This window comes from Lactuca virosa, chromosome 6 (genome assembly GCF_052849685.1).
Source record: "Lactuca virosa cultivar CGN04683 chromosome 6, Lactuca_virosa_CGN04683_v6, whole genome shotgun sequence".
NCBI lineage: Eukaryota > Viridiplantae > Streptophyta > Magnoliopsida > Asterales > Asteraceae > Lactuca > Lactuca virosa.
Genome location: NC_136431.1, coordinates 203,164,482 through 203,175,247, shown reverse-complemented (window position 1 = coordinate 203,175,247; position 10,766 = coordinate 203,164,482). Strand labels below are relative to the sequence as shown.

Here is a 10,766-nt window from a genome sequence, read left to right as displayed (position 1 = left end):
ACATACACTTGTGCACGCCCCGCATACTTGGTTTCACCCTAAAACCACTAAACTTTCGAAGGCCATAACTTCTTCATTCTAAGTCTGTTTCCGAAGATCCTTATATCCACGGAAAGGTGACGAGAAGCTCTACGCTTCTGTCAACTCATAATTGCCTTAAAATTTCCCGAACAAAAATCCCATAAAAGCCCGAACTAACACTTTACCCATATACCCCTTGGCTCCAAAACACAAACCGAACTCATGGATCATCTAAATTACATTACCCACACCCAAATGGGTCTAAATCTCTCTTTTCCAAATGTCCTAAGCCTTATGATACCTGATCTTCAGGTCACTGCCCTGCATTAAGAAATCATTCGGAACAGGGCATTACACAATGGTTCCACACTAGTCTTTGTCATGATCAATACCCAACACCTCGCAACTAAATTTACCAATAGTTTTTTCTTTTTGACGATGGTTTGGTTTCAATGGTGTTAAATAACATGTGTGTTGGTCCACAAGTTTTGCCAATCTGAAACATGGTACAATTGTCTAGTTTTACAGTCGAAATAAACCAATAAAAATTTTCATCAAAACATGCTCCCTAAAACCTATTTTCAGTCCTAGTGTCATTCAATTTCAGAATCGTTTGCTTCTTTGTCTGATATACCTAACAAATCATCAGTTCGCTCCTCGATTTCTATATTATCATCAATACTACCTTCATTTTGACATGTACCAACATCAACAACATTGGTGAATGTACTATCATTATCATCATTGTTACATGTAACATTATCAACATCATTGTTACATGTACCAACATCAACATCATTTTTAACAGTGCAAACATTATCATCACCTAAGTATTGATATTTTACTGGATCGACATACTGAATTTTTGGTTCGACTAGTGTTTGATATGTAACTATAAGCATTTGATATGGAACCATTGGTAATTGATATGTAATTACCGGCATTTGATATGGTACTATTGAATTTGTGGATTGAACTGTTGTTATATCGTTGTTCGATATGCAACATATCCACCAAGATTGTGAGGATCATTTAGAGATATATATATATATATATATATATATATATATATATATATATATATACCTACTTGATTGTTGCTACCTCTTTTGCTAGATCGGTTGTCAACAAAACTTTTCTCTATTCTGTTATCGGAGCCTTTTTCGCTGCTAGATCAGTTCCCGCCAATAATAGATCAACTTTCGACATTGTATTTATGTTCCTCTTTGACTAGATCATTATCCACCAAATACAGACGTACATGAGTTGAAAGTTAATGAATAATCTTTTTTAAATGCTTCACATCGCTTTCATCAATTGTCTTTATAACATATTTCAATCTATGGTCTTGGAAAGACGAACTGATATTAAGATTTGCTTTCAAATTTGTCTTTTGTTTGACTAAATTTAATAACTCTGGAAAATTTATACCTAATGGAATATGAACACTAAAGTTTTTAACAAACGGTCTATCGTATATATATATTTCTATTTTTTGAATTAAATATATAACTAGGATAAATGAAATATTATTGAAATTAAATATATAATTAAGGGTAAATGAATTAAATATATAATTATTGATAAACGAAATATTATTTAATAAAAACTTGTTAATTTATAAAACTTAAAACTCAAAAACGACGATCATAAACTTTTAAGTGGTTGGTATTGTTGTCCCAAAAAAAACTGTTATCTCTAGTAAAAAGCACTTTTTAGGTTAATTATATCTTATGACCTTTTAAAAAAACCTTCTATTTGTCATTTGTTTTATTATTGACATGGTTATCTAAGATATCTATAAAATATGTTTGTTTATGCTTATCCTATTCAAGATTTTTCTCATACAATACGTACGACATGTCAAGTATGCACGTCCATCAAAGGGCTTTTGGTCTAGCTGTAAGAAGTGACTCTCATTTGAAAGGTCATGAGTTCGAATCTCGCTTGAGACATTAGTGGTGATAATTAGGAGTAACTTAGTTTATTGTTCCAAAAAAAAAAGTAGGTCTGTCCCAAATGGGTATGACAAGTTCGGCAACCATCCAGGCAGGGTTGTAATCGAGTCTAGTAATGCCAACCACAAAACACGAGTAGTACCGACCACAAAACATGACTCCAATAAAAAAAATTGAGATCTCGATCGAACACGCTTTATTTTCAAGCACGATTCTAGCTTGATAAAGTAATCGATACTTTTGAGCTTGCTCAATTAATGATTAAAAAGATAAATCTATATTGGATTGCAATAGAAATACAATTAAGGTTGCGAGTTCAAATCGACTAAGCTTAATTATATTAGTATGAATAAAATATAAGGTATAAATGTAAATATATATATAAGCTTGATTAAGCTCACGGGCAATACAAGTGGAGTATATCAATACTTGAGCTCAGCTCAATAACATACTCGACTAGTTCAAGCTCGAGCTCAACTTGAACGAAGTTGAACTATGGTATTTTCCGAATCGGTTTCAATTAACTCATAAGATGGCTCTGACTCCATTAGAAAAGGTCACATGTGCAATACTTTCCTACCTTATATTACATTTTAGTCACTCCCATTCAATTTATATAAGCTATTATTTCTAAACTAAGATATTAATGTATAGACCATCTGGGTAAGTCATTTGCTTTACATTTGACGGTCTTTATGTGTGGCTTATGTTTTCAAGAATTAATATTTATTTATGGGCAATCAATCTTATATGTTCTAGTAAATTTCTCTTTAAGGGGCTTCTTTTTTCCTTTTGCTCCAGTCTCATATATGTTTAGATGATCCTGATGATCCTGATGTGAAGTGAAATTAAAAGTTATGGTAGAAAACTAGAAATTGTAAACTTTTGAAATTTGGGAAGAGCTTAAATGGGCCAAAATGTAACCTGAGAAACCCAACAAGAGCTTCATGTTTTTAAATAAGCTGTTAAAGTTTACGTATTTTCTTGGTTGTGGCCTTGTGGGTCCCAATAATCTCATTCGCATATTCTTTTTAATGTAATTAATTAAGAACGATGTTATGAATTTGATATTAGCATCTTTAAAAATCCTTCAAATCCAAAAAAAATCATATCTTTCAGATCTCAATAAACAAAATAATTTTATGTTATGTTTGGTTTAAAAAAACAGCAAACACAAGATCAACTTGTGATTACTTGTCTGACATGTCGATTTCTTAATTCACTCATTGATGCATTTAGCATGCCTGCTTAAATCTTAATGTACAACTCATTATTGCATCCTAAAACGTCCATCATGCAAAGAGTACAACACCCTAATGCAGGAGCCAGATCTGGATCAAGATCTGCTCAAGTCAAGAATCCAAGATTTTGCAAGAGATAACATGAAACATAAACTAGTATCATTCCAAAAAAACAGAATATTTACAAAACTTTATATATAAAAAACTCGATGAAAAACTAAACAAAATCATAAAGATCATTCACATAATATTATCATAGTAAAATTATTATGTACAGACACCTAAAACCTTAAAAATATTTACATGTGATGATCTTCTTCCAACTGCAACCTGTTTCTGTACTTTAAACTCTTTAAAGACACCATTTTCTTCAATAATTTGTCAAAACTTTCTTGATGTTTAAATGGCATTGTCACTACATGCAACAACAAAAGACAAAAAGGTTAAAACTTTTCAAATCGTTCCTATCAAAAAATATTAACAAGTTCAAGACGGATGGGTTGACTTTTCAAATCATCATATTTTACTTTTCATTGTGAACAAAATTCAAGGTAAAATACCTGCGATTTCTCAGTTTTCTGCACAAGACTATCCAATTTTTTTTCAAACTCTTTAATTTCAAGTTGAAGATCTTTCTGCTTAAGTAGAAACAAGTTCCCATTCAATCTTTCACCTTCAAGATTCTGCATCTTTCCATTTACCCTCAAAATCCCATTCATATTTTCAATCTGGTCCTTCATCTTCTCCAACTGTTTCAACTTTAGACTCATTTCCTCCAAAAAGCCAATAATTTTTTCTTCAAAACAATCACAAAAATTCCATAAATCTATTTTCACTTTCACAAACATATCTTCAAGAACCCGTTTCTCTACCCTTAATTTATCAGCTTCCTCCATAGCTTTCATGGCTGCTTTCTCATTTACTTCAAATGCAGAAGCCATTTTTTGTGACAGCCTTCTAAGTTCCTCTTGAAGTCTTGAAGCCAAATTAACGTTTTGCAATCTCATTTTTCTCAAATTTTCCTCTGCCCGAATCGCCCTTTTCTCATTTTCAATCTTCCCACGTGTAAGTTCTTCAAGATTACCATCAAACCTGTGTTCTTGATTCACTAACTCTTCCTCAAGATTCTTGACATGGGTTTCAAGATCTTTAATCACAAGATTTGAGTTTGATAACTCTTTTGATTTTGATTTGAGTTCATTTTCCAAGCTTTCGATTTTTGATTCGAGTTCGTTTACACTTGAGTAAGGCGTACACTCGTATTGAATCTTGAGTTGTTCTTCAAGTTGACTTCTTTCAAGTTTATAAGATATGTCATGGTTTTCTTGCTTCAAGATTTCATAATCTAGTGCTATTTGCTCCATTTGCATTTCAAGTTCATCTTTATCTCTTTTATACAACTCAATTTCACCATAAAGATCTATAATCTTTTGTTCTAGTAAATACGTTTCTTTAATGCCACTATGGTCTTTAACAATCTCTTCCAACACCCTTTGCGCCTCATCATCATCTTCATCATCTGTCTCAGATTTTGACTTTGACTTTGACTTTTCTAAAGGAAGAACCAACTTGTTTGATTCTTCCATTTTTTGAAGTTGTAACTGGAGATTGGAGGTTAAATCTTTCTCACGGTTTAATTCTTTCTGTAGTTCATCAAGAAGGGCCCATGGATCATCTTTGACTTTGACTTTGACTTCTTCTGTGCGATTCTGATAGACATTTCTTTCTTCTTTAAGTTGAGCTACTTCCCGTGAAAGTTCATTGCCCTTTTTGATTTCCTTCATGATTTGTTTACGAAGTGTCTGTAATTCTAGCTCAGAAACATCATTTTGTCTAGTCAAAGCTACAACTTCAGCCTTGAGCTTTTGACTGATGACATCTGAAGAACTTTCTTCTGAAGTTTCTCCTAATGTACTTGTTGAAGAATCATCTGTACTTAATTTGGGATTAGAACCATTTAACCAATCCCATTGCAATGATTTATCTTCTTTTATTGATGATTCACGAGTCGGTTTTATCTTTTTAGGTTCCTGTTTTTGTGGGGTATTGAGTGTGGAATTGCTACTGGATCTTGAAAAATTGATATCTGATTCATTGGATGCCATTTGATCCTATAAAATTTTAAAGTATAATGTCTTAATAAGAAATAAATTGGAAGTACAATGCTACAAATTCAGTATATTTTCAAAGTAAAATGCTTTAACAAGAAAAAAAAATCAAAATACAATGTTGTAATAGAATGAAACAAAAGTAGGATGCTATAATACACAAATAAATGAAAGTACATTGCTATTTCCTGAATTTAGCTAGGTGAAATGAGAACTTACTTCAGTAGGATTACTTCTAATGCTTCCTTCAAAACTACCATTGCTAAAGCGTCTCATCAAGCTTTGATCATGGTTGTTTGCACTCTCACTTCTATCAATTTCCCTGTAAATTGTAAAAGTATAAATATAATCTTTAAAGAAGTTAAATAAATAGGAAACTTTAGCATTTCAAAATCCATTGTACCTATCGAAAGATCCCTGCACCCTTTGAACTGATACCTATTTTTGGAAGAAAAAAATATACAACTTTTCAAACATGAACAAACGAATCCACTTAAAAAAAATGCACACAAGATAAAAAGCGACTAACATGCAAAATAGCTGCAAAATTTGCACTTTTTAAAGGAAGAGATAAAGAAAAAAGCTTTGTGGCTTCAACATAACTTGCAAAATCAATTGAAACCTCTCCAACACCACCAAATCTTGAAGAATCCTACAAATTGTCAAAACCCCACGAAAAAAAAAATTTACTTTTTATTTATCTTTCTTGATTTGGAAACATATAGAAATATGCTTTGCATAAATTTAAAGCAATTTGTACCTTTGCCACAATAAAGTAATAGATTTTCTCATGAATCTTTCCGGTTTTTGTATCATGAGAGAATTTAACCGTTTCATAAAGTGGTTTTTCCCAATAACAATTTCCATCTTGAACTTTGGATTTCTCTAATCTTGAGGTTGCTTTTCCAACATCAGCAGGAACCACGGATATCATCAACGAATCTCCTTCTAATTGTGTCAACTGTGAATGCAGCGAGAAGAAAATGTATAAATATTTTATTTATGCAAAAGGGTTAATTTTCAACCCCTGAGCTGGCCCACACCACCCTGCTCTAGGATGTGAGATGTATATCAGGTACACAGTGGCCCACTAGCTGACTGACTCAAGAACTCAGTGTTACAAGGAGCACAATCCACATTGGAATTGAAATTCCCACACTGCAGCTACTGAGACTCGAACCCTTGACCGGTCTTTGATCATTGCTATTAATGAACCGACTCGAACTTTTTTTTTTAACGGTTTTTTATCGCGTTGAGGGCATACGTCATGGCCTCAAGTATAATATAAAAAAATCATCGTGGTTTTTATATTGAAACTATAATGCCTTAATCACCCCAAAATGCAAGAAGATACCATTAAATCTTACAGATTCTCATCTAATCTTGACTTCCTTTCCGTATATGTGTGAATAAAATGGAAAATGATGAAGAAATTTCTAAAATTTTATAGGTGAACATTGAAAGTTTCTTTCTTGGTCAATTTAACAAACAGTAGCAAGTCTTTTCAATATGTGATACAGTCATACAGACATCATGCATGAAATTATCAAAAACACATTATGGTTCTTATTTGAGAAATACAGTACCTGTGTTGCATGAAACTGCAACTTGAATACACCTTTTATCTTGTTCTTTTCGCTTTTCCATCTCGCCGACTTGAACATTTTATTTCTCTTTTTCTGTTTTATAAAAATATCAGACGCTCAATTCCACATTATCATACTCAAATTTCAGGGTATTCTACTCTTAGCTAAATCAGGAAAAGTCCGTACCTAAATCGGAGCTCCGGTTAACCAGAAATCATCAATCAACACGCCAATGTTTCATCGGTTCAAAAGCACATAAACCCAGTACAATTGCGCGAGTTCAAGTCTTGGAACACACAGATTGAGTTACAAACTGAGAAGAAATGGATAAACTAGTGAAAAATTGACCTTTTTGCAGTTTACCAATGTTACCTTCGTTCGAAATGACAAATACCCAGTTGAATTCCCTAAATTTTAAGTTCAAAAAACATGGAAACAAACAAACAAACGCATATACACACGCAGATTAGTCAAACGCCGAGTAAAGAAAACGCGAACCTAAGTGAAAGATGTGGGCTTTTTGGTTCAGAGAACTGAGAAGCGTATCTACAATGAAGAGCTCGTGAATGCTTCAGAAATGAGATTGGCGATTCACCGGCAAGATCCAACACCGAATCTCTCTGTTTCTGCCTCTGAATAAAACAAATGTTGCAGGTATGTTTGTGTATCTACTACTGTCCGTGCAAAACAAGAAAAGGAAATCGTGAACCTCTTCTCCCTTTTGACTGAAGAATTTCATAGGGAATAATGAGTTATCATTATCAATCTTTTTTTATATTGATGTGAAAAGTATAACATTCCTATATCGTTTTATCAATTAATATATAAAAAACTAAAAAAGACATTGGATTTTCAAGGTAATTATTTGATGCAGTTAATAAGTACATTATTTGGCGTCTAGAACTATTATTAGACGGTGATATTTAAAGGCCATGGCCATGTACCGACTTGTTATTTAAGTAGTTAACAAACATTGATTAAATGACACCTATTTACATAAACAAAACATAACAATATTTTTTATTTGATAAGGATGGGTACCATCTACAACATTGCGATCCGGTTTGGTTTAGGCAACGATATCATCAATGCAGTGATTAACCAACCGGCATAACCCGTTCGGTCAAGCCAGACAAGAAAAACGATGCAACACATAGCTACACAACTAAACCTGACTATACCAACTTAGCCCCAAATGAGACGTTCTACACAACACCTCAATTCGATTTATTGATAGAACCGAGCATCACTTATTTTGCTCATTTCATACCTACACAAGTTACATTAGGGGTGAGCATTTGGACTTCTAGACCATATCGGACCTAGATCTGTTTTTTAGAGTAGGCCTGGTTCTTGGTTCTTTGAATCATGCAAAATAGGTCCGAGTACAAAATCGGGTAAGTCCGGTCCAGGTCCGGTCCAACGGATATTTGTTTAAAGTAATAGATAAACTAACTTCAGTATGGCTTCAACGAGTTGTACCATATGCACCGAAAGTTGTATCGGTCTAACAGATACAAGAACCGGGGAACCCAGACCTGGACCTGGACCAGTAATCCTCAACATCAACAGGTCTGGTCCATGGTCCACCAATTTCTGCCAAACCGGTCCGGTCCGACCTAAATGCCCACCCCTGAGTTACACAAACAAACCCTATAACACAAAACAAGGATACACCCTAAGCAACCATAGCTATATTAGAAACCATGGCGGACCACGATCTCTGCACGATAGGACAAATTCACCTGAAGAGACAAGCAACCAACAACAAACAATAATGTTCCACCATTTTTCTAGTACAGATTTGACATCATAAATCACGATAAAAGACAAATGTGTACTCTCACACTATAAAGACCAACATACCATCATCGATAAAAAGATATTAGACTCTCTCTCTCTCTCTCCCTCTCTCTCTTTATATATATATATATATATATATATATATATATATATATAGTAAACAAACTTTGATCACTGCTAACTTAACTAAACTTGACCATCATAGCATATTCTCGGGACCTCCTCCTGAAGTACAATTAACCTATTATTTTGTGATATCAGATATCAATTGTATGTTTCATCTCATCATGTCACCACCAAGAGATACCTAGCTAAACTAGGATTACATTAGTGGCGTCATCTATGTAATCTCCATAAGAAGCTATCACCTCAGTAGTCCTAAGAATGGGTAAATGCGATGAAACCAAAGAAGGAAATGGCTTCAGTCTCATACAACCTATGGTCTCCCTTGAAACATCGGTGATCACACCAAAACTGACCCTTCCATCATCCTATTTTCCTTTCCACCTCTAGTACTCAACGAAGCCCCCAAAACAATTAAAGAAATTGATATTTTAGATCCTAGAGGCACACCCGTGGTAATACCAACCATGCAACAACCCCCGACGACCCATGTGAAATTTTTCGTATAGTCTATTTGAAATAGTCTTTTAAAATACCAATTTCAAGTATTTTGCAAAACAATAGTATTTTTAGGAAAACATCTTGCAAAATTTGGTCCCAAATGGCCAAGTCTTTTAGCATTTAAAATTAGTCAAGAAATACGAGGGTGTAACAACAATTAGAGGCAATGTAAAGTAAACAACTTACAAATATTTTAGAATAAACTAAAAACTCTTCTAAATATACAAGTTAACTCTGTCTTTAGTTTTCACCAACTCTTCCAAATTAAATACATATCAAAATATAAAGTTTTAGGCTTGGAAAGCCTAGTGAATAATATCAAGGTTTTCACTTTAAGGCTTTGGATGAGAGCGATCATCCAATCCTAATATAAAACCTCCAAAGTTTGGAAATATCGAAGGAAATACTTAACTCTTTAGTTGGAAAAGAAGCATATAAGAGTAGCATTGCTTAATGATTATTGGATCATCAAAACAAATTTTAAACCAAAAGGCAATGCAATGCAAATTCTTCTAAAACCCATCCCATGTGGATATTATAGTCTAACACCTCTCAAAGATAGATAAGTGGGTACATCTCCTTACAATAATAGTTAAGTGAGTTCATTTCATCATAATAGTAATTAAGTATCCTCATAATGATAGCTAAGTGGGTTCACCTCCCATCAAACTAGGTGCAAGTGATTTATCACACAAGTACCACACGAATGGTAGTTAGCCCAAATATATAAGTAAAGAATTTCCAGAATACCATCGCATCACCACAACACCATAATTGAGTACCCGAGTCGTAAATTTGGACACATAATTCATCATCATATCCTAAGTGGATGCATAAGTTTATGAAGAAATTTAAGTGGAAATCATTATTGTTGTTTCAAGTTATAAGAAAACTGATTTCAAAACATTTTCATGAATGCATACATCTATACATATAATACCCACATATCATAAATGGATAAAAATATCATAAAATAATTAAAACTCATTCAAATATCCAAAAATAAGATAGGGAAATGTATTTTTCGTAATAATCACCTCAAAGATCTTCCTTACGTGATCTCTTAACATCCTAGAATGTCACTTGTTAACTCATAAGCCATAATAATCAAATATAATACCTATATAACCTTTAAACTAGACATCCCTAAGATTTTATTATAAATTGGGTCTATACGACTATACATTTAATTTTACGATTGTATGTTGTAGGTGCACACTCATACACGTATTGTGTATAATAGTACCAATTGAAAAAATAAGTTCTTGAAAATACGTACATCATACCAAAATGGTTTGTATCGTTAGAAAAACATGTGTGAAATTTTTTATGAAATCTTAAAGTTTGATCTGCCAAATTTAAATTCCTAATATCCATAATCATTTAAGGAACCAATTCTAATAGTTATTATGAATGAATGGCGTT

General features: G+C 33.2%; 1 protein-coding gene across 1 annotated transcript; it reads right to left on the bottom strand.

Annotated features, from left to right (window-relative positions):
• Positions 1 to 3,444: 3,444 nt before the first annotated feature.
• Positions 3,445 to 7,667, bottom strand: LOC145120352 (uncharacterized). The gene is made up of 9 exons (XM_079056178.1): positions 7,413 to 7,667; positions 7,101 to 7,227; positions 6,915 to 7,007; positions 6,089 to 6,289; positions 5,858 to 5,980; positions 5,732 to 5,766; positions 5,548 to 5,650; positions 3,781 to 5,331; positions 3,445 to 3,635 (listed from the first exon to the last, which is right to left on the bottom strand). Exons 3-9 carry the CDS (start codon positions 6,990 to 6,992, stop codon positions 3,633 to 3,635), a joined length of 2,094 nt encoding a protein of 697 aa, XP_078912304.1. The 5' UTR covers positions 6,993 to 7,007; positions 7,101 to 7,227; positions 7,413 to 7,667; the 3' UTR covers positions 3,445 to 3,632.
• Positions 7,668 to 10,766: the final 3,099 nt, after the last annotated feature.